At 40.5% G+C, this 12660-nt stretch overlaps 1 protein-coding gene across 2 annotated transcripts in view; it reads left to right on the top strand.

Moving 5' to 3' along the window:
* Positions 1–12660, top strand: part of ormdl3 (ORMDL sphingolipid biosynthesis regulator 3) — a 74701-nt gene that overhangs the window by 38845 nt on the left and 23196 nt on the right. Inside the window, exon 3 of one of the 2 annotated variants that reach the window (XR_011516920.1) lies at positions 384–519. Coding sequence is in view for 1 of the 2 variants with exons in the window: in XM_070545770.1 (XP_070401871.1) it covers positions 384–453 (70 nt within the window). In the remaining variant the exon portion in view is untranslated. Of the gene's footprint in view, positions 1–383; positions 520–12660 lie in introns of those variants that run through there. The other variant, XM_070545770.1, reaches the window with a different exon arrangement.

Below are 12660 nucleotides of genomic sequence, written 5' to 3'. Positions count from 1 at the left end.
CGCGGGCAGCAGAGGACGTTGTTGCCCTCTGCTGCCCGCTCTCCCCTCTCCGACGATGAACAGGGACGATGGAGTTTACACATTGGACCACACATGGGACTGCCTGAGGAAGTCTGCAGCCGCAGACGAAACATAGCGACAAAACAGGTAACGAAACTGTTTCTGTGTTTTAAAAAGAACGACAGCATGGAATTAGAACCACGACACAGCATGAACACACCTAATATTTCTTCATGCTGCTTTTAAATTACACATATTTTTCATCTTTATTAAGTTGTTTAATCTGGGCTATCCTGCATACATGCATGATGATGATGAACTTCTTTGTCATGTTGTTATTGTGTTTGTTATCCAATTTCATTTTCTTTTGTTTTTCATTATAGATATCATCCTCTGCTGCCCGATGATAAAAGGAAGTGGCACCACCAACATCCGGCGGTTTCCCTGATGTAGGCGATAGTGAAATGTCGAAACATGTCAGTAAAGGTAACAACAAACCCTTCTAACTCTGTGTAAGGAAGAACAAAAGAAAACAGACTCAGATGATTATAAAGGTTTTTAAATAAGACATTGGCAAGAAAAAGACTAGAACTGTCTGGAATCAACATAGAACTTTTTCTTCATGAACGTGAAGTTTCTTTATTTATATTACTCATTACTGATGCTTATCTGCATACCTTAAAAGCACCTGCTGCATCCTAGATGCATGAAGGATCATTATAGTGGGCCTTCGTCCCAGCAGCTGTTTAGACTCTATCACCCCTACTGCTTTTGTATTCCTGCTGCTGATTGTTATTTACAGTTTATGTTGTTATTCTACATGCCCTCATTCATATCTCATTTGTACAGTAGCTATTCATGTTCTCACTCCCCGAAAATACTCTGCTAGTCTTTTTACACAATATTATTTATTTATTTAACCCTCCCACTGTCCTGATGGGTGTGACCCCGCGAGGAAAGTTGACCATTGAGCAGGATTGATGGTTTATTCCTTGAGGTCCACGTGGCAGGGGTGAGCACCACCTCACCCCTGCCACGTGGACCTCAAGGAATAAACCATCAATCCTGCTCAATGATCAACTTTCCTCACGAGGTCACACCCATCAGGACAGTGGGAGGGTTAAAATGCAGTAAATTAAATTCTATATTTTTGAACAGGGTATTTTTGCATTCATTTTTGTTCATTGCACAGCTTTTTTATCTTAATTTTTTTTTATTATTCTGTGCTCCTGCTGTGACTGTAATTCGTTCAGTGACACCAGAAACCCCACTGAGGCATTAAGAAGATCTATTCTATTCTATTCTATTCTATTCTATTCTATTCTATTCTATCATGATAACATCCAGTTTTTTTTATGATAAATGTAAAATGTCCTTTTATGTTTCTCATCACATCACAAAACATCAATTTAAAAAATATTACTCCTTTTAATTTTACTCTTTAAAAACTGTTTCTGTGGACAGCTGCTGTCTCTGTTTGACTCATTTTGCTGTCGGGGTAGAGGATGAACCGAAGCTGTCACAAATAAGAGAACATAATCAGTGATTGTTGAGCCCAAACTAATCCTGTTGTGCTGAAGCTGGTATTGATCTATATTTCCCACCGTTAAGCACGTCCTCATTCAGGATCCAATAAAGCTCTAACCAGCGTGTTTACTGAGCAGTAACACTTCAGTAATCAGGACACTTTCATTTGTTGGTTCGGATTTAAAACATCAATATTCTTGCTTGTTTTAATTGTAAGCATTAAAGTAATGATGATTGGGTTGATTCAGAGTTTGTTTTGTTCTGAAACATAAATGTGTCTTCCTCTGCTGGAGAGGGACTAATGAAGTCCAAACCTGTCTCTATTCAATAAATACAACCAAACATGCAGACTCAAAACTCTAGAGATAACAAATTATTTCATCTAGCCAACATTAAGTGATGAATCTGTAAGAAAAACGGGAGCTGGACTTTATTTCATGTTATAAATATATATAAAACTAAGATAGAAGTGTGTGAGATGGACGTGTGAAGAGCAGTTATCCAGGAGGTGAACATTTCACATGAAGATGATTTTTATTCTCAGCATTAAGACTTGAATGAGTCACATGTTTATGCTGAGCTGTGAAAACCCCAGGAAAATCATCACCCACCCTCCATCAGTGTTATTAGACATAAATTACAGGACATTTTAGTTGTTTACTTTCAAAAGGCTAAATGTGAAAATAGTCTTCCATGCCTTTTTCATGCATTAGCCGCCGATAGAAATTAGATGGACCACTCCTCCAGACTTGTGTTATTTGTGGAGATAAAACATCAATGTTGCAGAGCAAACAGAGTCAATGGTAGAGTCTTGTTGCTTAGCCAATCAGAGACGAGATGTTAGAATATCAGGAAATAGACTCCAAATCTTGCTTTCTGAAGCTCAGCTGTGGCTCACTTCTAGTTCTGAAACAAGAGCGCCAGAGCTTTTGTCCCCATGGAGAATGACCTATGAAGCATTTATTTATAGGAGGAGATCTTTGTTGAAATCTTTTTACTTCTTTGTGTGTACGCACAAGTAGCTGTGTGACAAAAACACAAAAACATTATAATGATTGTGGGTTGAGACATCTGAATCAGAACATGAAAACATGACTCCGTGGATTTAAAGAGATGATGTGTAATTTTTACCATTGATCTCTGGAAATATCCATCAAAATGTTGTTGAAAATGAAATAAATTATGCCCAACTGGTGGCTTTGTAACACATAACCATAGAAATCGGGTCTAAAATACATGAGAGCAGGTCTAAGTCTCTGGGCGACACCATGTTACATGCCATGTTTCCTTCTACGGGAGCCTGTGAGGACAAAATGCATTTACGGAGTTGTAGCAAACAGTTACAAAACTTTCATCATTCATAAACAGTCTTGTTTTACACATTTACCTCTTCACTCATTGCCGGTGATGAAAGGGAGTCTGATGTTTTGTCATTTTGCTGGAGGTTGCACTCCCAGGGATTTTGACCCTAACGGTCATCCATTAGTAAGGTCTTATCCGAACAGAAAATTACTGCTTGATTGCAATGATTTAGGTATGTATTGCCCCTATCACCAGAGAAAAAAACACACTGTCACTTAAAAAATACACACCAATGAAGGTTTTTCATCCATTGCTGCAGGAATCCAGGCTTTCTTTTGGAGTCCGTGTCGCCTGCTATTGTTTCTTTTGTATTTTGCGATACTTTACGGAAGAAATCCCACTAAAACTTTTTATCAAGCCTCCCACGAGCTGAACAATCAACCATACAGCAAGAATTATCCATCTGCTACGCTAAATCTGCCTTCAAATATGCAAAACAATCAAATTATAGGCAAAATATGTTGTTTCTTGCCACACACTCATGTGATGCAATGCAAGACATATAAACATTGACATCACTAAAGCTCCTCCTATACTAGAGACTGCTGCATGCACATGTGTTGAAAAAAAGGAGTGAACTTGGTCTTTAAGAATAAGAAAAGTTTTATTATACAGCACCATCTCTTAAAAAAACACATCACATAAAAATGTAAAATGATTAAAAAGATTCAAATGAAAAAGGGAGAAAAACAATAACAAGATTTTAAAAATTACAAAATTAGAAATCAAATACAGAAACAAGTGTTTAAGTTCCTTTAAACATTTTAAACTGAATGTTCTCTCCACCTGCCTTCTGCTGTGGATGTAACAACTCAGAATAAAATTGTTTTCTTACTAAACTATTAAGCAGAAAATGTTGAAATGTGAAGCTGAAGTTATTTTGCAGGATGCATAGCTTCATTTGCTAAATGATTCAGCCACTATGAAAGCACTCTCAAAAAACTCTAGTCGTTTGTATTGGGTCTCAAATTATTTATACCAAGTTAACCAGCTGCGAAGGCATGACTGTGTAGACCTCCCACACCCTCCTTCTCCTCCTCCTCACTGCAGCCTGATGAGGTCTGAAGCATCACTTCAGCATCGAGTCGCTGCAGTAATCACAGCTGGCTGACGACTGAGAGGTGGAGAGTGCAGTCGCTTGAGGTAAACAAAGCTACAACCCCTCATTTATTCATCCAGAACAAATTGACCCGGCCAGCAGCAGCAGCAGCAGTCCCTCCTGCCTGCTCAAAAACATGATTGAAGAGCCTGATTAGATCTTTCTTCATGTGTAAAATGAGGAAAAGGATTCTTCTCAGTTTAACTCATTTATGTGGCACCAGTTCACAACGAGTCACATCAGGCTGCTTTATGGAAAAGCAATGGTCTGGAGTGGTGATTCAAAACCAATAATATACTATACTGTACTATATTTCCGTCTAATTTAAAAATAATAATTATTCCAAGTCAGTTACATTCAGATTTTGAATTGATTTGAATCTGGCTGCATGCACTGGAGCTATAACCATTTATAATTTTGGCAACAGGTTGTAATGATGCAGGATTTCTGTTAATCATGATGCTCTCACAGAAATCTGTCATACAAGTCAGAACTAGAACCCAGGTTCAACCAGAATTTAATTTTAGTTGTTATTTTCATGCTGAAGGGTTCACACATTGTTACATTAGATACATTTGATAGAAACAGATGTGCAAAATAAGTAAGACATTTAGAGCAATCCATTACAAAAGTATTGAGGAGAAAGAAAATTTGACAGTGTTTAACAGCTGATGGGGCCAGGTGGTTTTTATGTGAAGTTCTGGTTCTGAATAATTAACATCCAGGGTAGAAGAGGTCAGCACTGTTGTGGTTATTAGCCAACAAATAATTTGTAAGCTTTACTTACTTTTTGGATTCATCAATAAAATTCGTAAATATGGAAATATTTACCGATTTATTACGTAATTAGGATATCCGTGGATATGCCTCGGGGCACCACCCCTTTAATAGGGGAAAAATGAATCCAAACCTCTATCAATCTGTCTAAAGTTCGTAAAATTCTTTTAAAGAGCAGCGGTCATATTCTATCCAACACAGACAAATTCACTTGAGACAAAACTTAATTGGCAATAACATTTACCGTAAATCATCTAATACAGGCCGGTATTCAATTAAAGGCCGGGTCTCCATTTTTGGCCGGTATCGGAGTCGGCGGAGGTGAATAATGGCCGGTCTCTTATTGTGGCCGGGTGGAATGTGGTAGCAAGCAAGTACGGGGGCGATCGTTCATGTCAGTTCATTTCCTTTGATGTTTTCTGTCTTTTATTTGCGCCTGATGCGTTTCGCTGCTGTGGAGCGGGGCACATCACCTTGTCCTCCGACGCACTGATCACTGATGCGGCCGCCAAGCAGGGAGCACTCCGCTGTTTTTGCGGTCGGTAATCTGCCTCCTGAGCACGGCCACAGTAACAATCAGGTGTTGCCAAATTATTTAACACGCAATCTTTAATGTCGGTTCATTTCCATTGATGTTTTCTGTCTTTTATTTGCGCCTGATGCGTTTCGCTGTGGAGCGGGGCGCATCAACTTGTCATCCGGTGACGCACCGATCACTGATGCGGCCGGCAAGCAGCTAGCACTCCGCTGTTTTTGCGGTTGGTAGATCTTTTAGAACTGCAGTTCAAAGGTAACTCATAAGGTGAATATATATGAATCCAGGTAGCAGTTTCTCTTTAGGATTGAGAGGAGATGCATGAAGATAATAAACAGGCAGGACAAAAAAATAGTCAAATAAAAACAAGTTAGTTTTTGTACCTGCTGGTTGCAACAAACAGACACCATTGAAGGTAATCAGAAGTGAGGAACAGAAAATGAAATAATTATTTTAATGTTTAGAGCAGTAGGAACTCCAAGAGGCTGCAGGCGCATCAGTGAGTTTGCGGCCACTGCGCGGGGGAGAGGAGAGAGGGCTGAAGCAGAAACTACCGTTGTTAAAAGAAATGTGTTTAACTTTGAAAATGTGGGCGCACTATTAATTGTCAAAAACTCCAGCGAACCATTAGTTCATTTTGCTCAAATAGAAATAGAGACCTGCCTCTAATACTGGCCCTCCTTCCAATAAAGGCCTGGAGCTTGATGAGCTTGAGTCAAATACAGGCCCAGGCCTGTATTAGAGGATTTACGGTATTAACTAATATAACCACTTCAGCTCCTTCAAAGTGCTAGCCAATCAATATCAACAAACTGATTTTATCAAACAACAAGCAATGAAACCATGGAATGATAATGTGAAATAACAATCTAATCAGACCAGTGGGGTGATATGATGATGTGATCCAGCTATAGTGAGGCTGCTTGATGATGTAATCAGGCAGGGATAGGCTGATTACCAAACTGGAGGGAGTTTTGAAACAAAATGGCGGATCCTTTGTTTGGCTGATCAAAGGATCGAACTGTGTGTGTGAGCAAACGTTCACAGTAAACTTAATCAAAACACTTCAAATTGCTTTACAAAGATCAAGAAAAAAAACAACAGATCAGTCATAAAAGCAAATCACATATCTGAACAGTCTGTCAGCCTTGCCACAGCATAAACAAACTTAGATATTAAACAATGAAAGACCGGAGCTTACTCTGAGATGATCCGTTGGCGTTTTTAGTACGGAAGAGAGAAACCATTTGTTAATTTAAAGGGGTCACGTGATCGACCGCTTGTTTCGGACTATTAGAGAAGCGGGAGATAAAGAGAGAGAGAAAAAAAGAAAACAAAATCTTGAATGAACGAACACAAGGCGTCCCTCCGTGTTCAGGCTGAGCAAATCAAATGGCCTTGGTCCGTGGATCTCAGCAGCTAGGTCTCAGCACACGCTGTCCGGAGCGGTAGGCAGAGGCGGGCGTCTCCTTTCACCAGATGAACTGGACGGGAAGAGAAAGGGTTCCGCTCTGCGCCTCAGCTTTATAGACTCGTCCAGCGGGCGGTCCCTGTATGGGCCGATATCCACTGGCGGCGTGTCAGACTTGGCTTCACTTGATGACAAGCTGCTGCCGGCTGCAGAGGACCATGGGACATGGAGTCCCTGCTGGTGCTGATATCAATATCCTTTATTGTCCACGCTACAGGGCGTAGATGGCACAGTCCTTTGGAGAAAATACTGCATAGTAATTTTCTCATGAGGGCAAGACCCCAACAGCAGCAACCTGGGACCATGTCTTGGATGACAGTAAACCTTCATGAGCATCTTCTGATGGCAGCTCTGCAGCTCTGACTCCCATCCTTGGATGTGCTGGCAAGGTCTGAATGTGTACAAATACTTTTTAAAAGTATTTTTATACAATTTTATAAAAAATCAAGTTGGATCTTCTTGCCCTCTTGTCTGCCAGGACAAGATTCAGATTAAAGACTATAAAGTTCAGATCTTTCTGGGTAGAAAAATGCTAAACTTGAAAATGCACCATTTTAGACATGGAACTACTTTATGACAAAGCACAGCAGTAAGCCTCTGCTGAAAGGTGCAACTTTTTCACATTTTCAAATCCTTTTCTTGAGCCAGTATGTGCTGAAATGACCCTTTACAATGTTAATGAAAGACCACCCAGGCCCTGTCGGCCCCTGTGGTCAGAATACTCCACTTGCACCTTCAGATTGGCGAGCCACTCTGTTGGACTCAGAAAAAATGGAGCTGACATACCTGGTGCTGCAGTTTGGTTCCAGCATGTTTCCTGTATGTTTTAGATCACGAACCCAGCTGATTTGTTTAATTTAATGATAAATCACTCATGTAGACATTAAAGAAGGCTGTTAGATTAAGGTGTTGAAAAGACTAACGGAGGAGATAGGTTTAGATTTTGATTCTACAAACGGACACTAGGGGGTGCTAAAACAAGCCTAAAATATTCCCTTTAATAAGAGTAAGGCACTGAAATAACGTTTATCAAGCAGTATTGATTCTCTTTGAGGAGCCTACTCCATCACCTGTGTGACCTTTGTAGAAGTTGATGGTCAGACATGAATGATGCTTTTTACACACACACACATTATCTGTCTAATTGATTCCCTCTCACAACGCAGCACACAGTGGAGGGATTCTCTTCTCTTTAACGAGGTATTAGATATCCACGAGAAACAAATGCACCTAATGCCAAACCAAAATGGATGTTTCCCGCCTAAAAACTAAAGGGGAAAAAATCACAGCTCTCAAATCGCTCCCAAAAGACTCAGGTCCCAGGCCGCTGTGTAATTTCTAGAGCCGATATGTGTTTATTTTAAACCCTCCTAAAGCAAGTAGATCAAATGATCACAGATGATGGATGGAGGATTTTAACCCCCCCCCCCCCCCCCCCCCCCCCCCCGATCCATTTCATGTAACTTGCCAAGATTTTGACCTCAGTTGACAATAATGTGGATGGATGTTTAATATTTAATTGGCTCTGAAGGATAATGTGGCCGGTGGCTCCTGCACTTTCCTGTGCTGCTGCTGATTTGGCAGGATGTGCTCCACCACTTATCTGCTCAATTACCACCAAACAGCTCTCCAAACTCATTCCTTTCAAAGGAGACACACCAGAAACAGCTGAGAGTGCGGCAGACTTTTGCTTCATCTAATGCAGCTTCTCACACCAGAATAAACCAGGAGATGATTTTCTTTTCAACATGTTAGATTTATGCACTCGTGTCTTGGCCCAAAGCCTCTCCAACAATGCTAAATGTTGTCCAAATAGGGTTGCGGGAGGCTTGTGCCTATCTCCAGCAGTCTCCGGGCATTCAGGTGGGGTATACCCAGGGACAGGTTGCCAGTCCCTCGTAGGACAACACAGAGACACACAGGACAAACAACCATGCACACACACTCACACCTAAGGGCAATTTAGAGAGACCAATCAATCTGATAGTCATGTTTTTGGAATGGGGAGAGGAAGCCGGAGTACCCAAAGAGAGCCCACGTGTGCACAGTGAAAACATACCAACTCCCCAGGCCAGGATTTAAAACCCAGGACTTCTTGCTGCAAGGCAACAGTGCTAACCACTGCACCATTGTGCAGCCCCTGTCTAAATAAATTCCACACAAATAAGGATTATATGGTTTCTATGTCTTTATTGAACCCACCATGTAAACTTTTACAGCGCAGGTGGAAAAAGACTAATGGCATCTCCCAGAGTTAATTGGAGTCAGGTGTCAGCCAACCAGAGTTCAATCAATGAGATGAGATTGGAGGTGTTGGTTAAAGCTGCCCTAACCTATAAAAAGCACACACCAGTTTTGAGTTTGCAGAAGTAGTGGAGGACACCATGAAGGAAGCCACTGCTGCACATTTAAAGTGATGTTCCACATCAGTACTGGCTAAATATACACATGTACATAACCCAGTTCTAAAACTAAACGTTCTTAGCGTGTTAGGAAACAGGACTAAAATCAGCGAGACATGGCTAAGATTAGGGCCGACATTTATTTAATATACAGAACGTAGTAGGTAAAAGGTCGTTTAAGGAGTTACATAATAGGGAACAAACAATAATAACGAGATTGAGATTAGGACATTTGGGATTGAACAGCACTTTGCATATTTTGGGAAAACATCAAACAGGTTTTTGTGATTGTGGGACAGAACAGGAAACGGTAGAACATGTTTTGTGTTTTTGTAGTAAGTTTGATGTAATTAGGGGTGACTTTATAGATAGGTTGAAAGATAAAGGATGTGACGTTTGGAATTTGAGAACGTTGTTGAATGGCAGTGGGTCCAATTATAAGTTGGTGCTAGAGTTTCTTAGGAAAATTAAGGTGTTTAGTAGAATTTAGTTTTTTATTATATATATATATTTTTTTTTTCTCTCCTCGCTCTGACTCACACTCCTGCACAGTAGGTGGCGGTAATGCACCTTAAGTTGGTTGCCACCCGCCATTTAACCGGAAAGGAAGAAGAAGAGTTTGCAGAAGTAGTGGAGGACACCATGAAGGAAGCCACTGCTGCACATTTAGAGTGATGTTCCACATCAGTACTGGCTAAATATACACATGTACATAACCCAGTTCTAAAACTAAACGTTCTTAGCGTGTTAGGAAACAGGACTAAAATCAGCGAGACATGGCTAAGATTAGGCAGCTATAAAGGAAACACTGATCCAAGTTCAGGTTGTTGGATAAGGGTGTTTGTTTCATGTGTATGTCAGTGTTTTAAATAATTGTGATCACATCTGTAGTTTTGACAAAACTCTTTTTTTTTATTGAGAGGAAAAACTAAAATACATTCTGTGTGACTGGAAATCAAAGCAGAGGCAAACCAATTTCTTGTTTTTTGGATCAGCACTAGAAAGTTATAGATTACAGAAACCAATTCAATTGTTAAAGCTAATAACTTTTATATTTCTGTGGTCAGTCAGCAGTTCTATCATCTTTCGGTCTCTGAATGGATTTATATTGCAAAGTAGGAAGTTGCACAGTAAGGTAGCTCCAGCTGAGCTCTATCGGTTTGTTTAATTGGACCTCTGTCCTTGTCCCACTTTATAGGATTGATAAAATATACCCAATTCTGCTTCTGTAGGTAGTTCTCTCTCCGTCTTCAGCTTCTTCACATTGATTTATTATTGCAGAGACCAGAAGAACTGACAAGCAGTTTAGATGTTAACGAGTCAAGAAGTGAACTGCTTCTGGACTCAACTTCTTATTTCCTTAAAGACATTTCACCTCATATCTGAAGAGTTTCGCCATGTCCAAATGAAAAAATATGATGTGACAAGCCTTTCAGCTAAAGTTAGAATTAGTTTTCATTGATAATTAATTTACAAACCACTTATAGCTTGGTTCTACAGCAGGGTGTGGGGGTGGGGCGGGGCAGGTCATCGTGGGCCGGTGGACCAGCGTGGGTCTGCAGGTTAGGGAGAGCATTTCAATCGCAGTGTAGCCTCTCACTTGGCAGGCGGGCTTTAACGTGCTGTCGTGCACCATCGCTGCCTCGGTTTGCAGCCATAAATGGAGTCCATCTTATCGTGCCACCTCTATGATTCTCTCTCATTTTCACTCTGGCTGTTGCGATCCTTAACTTCTTCATACTGGTATTTAACTTTCCTCAGCTTGACCCAACACTGCTCTGACGTCCTCTCGAATCCTTTGGGTCCCATCCACTGAAAAACATCTTTCAAACTTCCTAGCTCATCCTGAATGTGACTATTCCCAATGATGGTGAAGAATATTTGGAGCTCTGAAGCTGACCAAACCTTGCTGCTACTTGCTGGCATTTTCTCACAACTGTGTACAACTAAAGAAAAAAACAAACAACAGAGAGATCTGGGGGTTTATTAGGCTTGTTGCAGGTAGTGACATTTCTCCTGACTGTGTTGATGCTCCGCCCTAACCATTCTGATTCATTTTGCTACAGACATCCAGCAGCCATCCATGACGTGGTTCAGGTCGGTTGTTTGGACTCTTTCTTACAATCAGGACAGAAAAAATAACAACCCGACCCACCCCGTCCTGAACCCGAGCTATTATCTGATCCTCCTCCAGAGGGTTGTTGGGACCTTTGTTGATCCAGTCTACATGTGAGATATCTTGACCAGATTCCTGAATGTGTGGATCACTGTGAATCTGTTTGTGCATCAGATTCAGAGCTGCAGGGTGTGATAAGTTTATTGCTCAGACCCTTATGTTTAATGTAGCTTTAATTTACACTTAAACGATCAGTCTTCTCTGTCCTCAGAAGACTGCCTTGACCTCAAGAGCTGGCTGCCCCGTGTCGCCAAAGATCCCACTGCAGCGTAAAAGCTCATGAGCTGCACTTAGCATCTGGCATTGAGATGGATGAAAAGGGAAATGTCTTTAAGAAAAAAGAAAAGACTGTTTTCCTTTGAACTGTTACTATGTCCTGGATAATGGACACATCTTGTTGTCAATCTCCATTATGTAACGGTGTCAGTCTGCTTTGATTTAGTGCTGTTTGGATTAAATGTTTATGATTTTAATCCCATTTTGTTCATACTAATTAATATAAAGTTACACTAACAAAATTTCTTCTAACTAAATTAAAATTGGAGCCAAAGCTGTGAAGTTTCAGTGAGTCAGGATTTTAATTAACATGGTGTCATTTCTCTCATTGCCTTTCATCCTTAAGATCCCCCTTCTGCCTCTTCTGATTAAAAGAAAATAAAACTGCAGGTCACTAAAGCTCTTCTTTATTTATCTTTTTCAAAGCGCCTTCTGAGATCATCCGGGAAACCTGAGGTGCCAATAAAACCAATAAAGAGCAGCTGGAAATATCAGCATGAGCTTTGCTTGTAAAGAAGATGCATTATTGAGGTTGGGCGATGGAGAGGAACGCCACTTTTAATAAACTGGCTGACTTTTTTTTATTATTTCATCTGGATTGATGCCTCTGAAGCTTTGGACTGAAATGTCTCTGATTTCAGACCAGCTGACATTTTCTACTGCTGTGTTTGTGCATTTTTGAAGGTGAAAGAATGACTGCATATATAAATTATACTGTGTGGACTCTAGATCAACAATATTATTTGGCAAAAGTAAAAGGAGAAATACAAAGGCAAGGAACTAGACTTCATCTCTTTATTAAGCACAAAGGGTTCTTACAAAGTCGCAGATATACATCCACTGGTTGCTTTCTGAGAGTAGGTAACCTGTGCTGTATCTAACATGAGATGAGTTTTCTTTATTCTTTCCCGTGAAGAGAGCCGATTTGGGTCCTAAATTAGCTGGTAGATATGTTGTGCTGACAGCATCTATCTATTTATTATTTATTCACAAAGTCGTGGATTGCACAGCTGTGGTGTCAGATGTCTCTTTGAG

The sequence above is a fragment of the Nothobranchius furzeri genome, chromosome 16, assembly GCF_043380555.1.
Source record: "Nothobranchius furzeri strain GRZ-AD chromosome 16, NfurGRZ-RIMD1, whole genome shotgun sequence".
NCBI lineage: Eukaryota > Metazoa > Chordata > Actinopteri > Cyprinodontiformes > Nothobranchiidae > Nothobranchius > Nothobranchius furzeri.
Note: the sequence above shows the minus strand (reverse complement) of the source record. Positions and strands in the feature narration are given on the sequence as shown.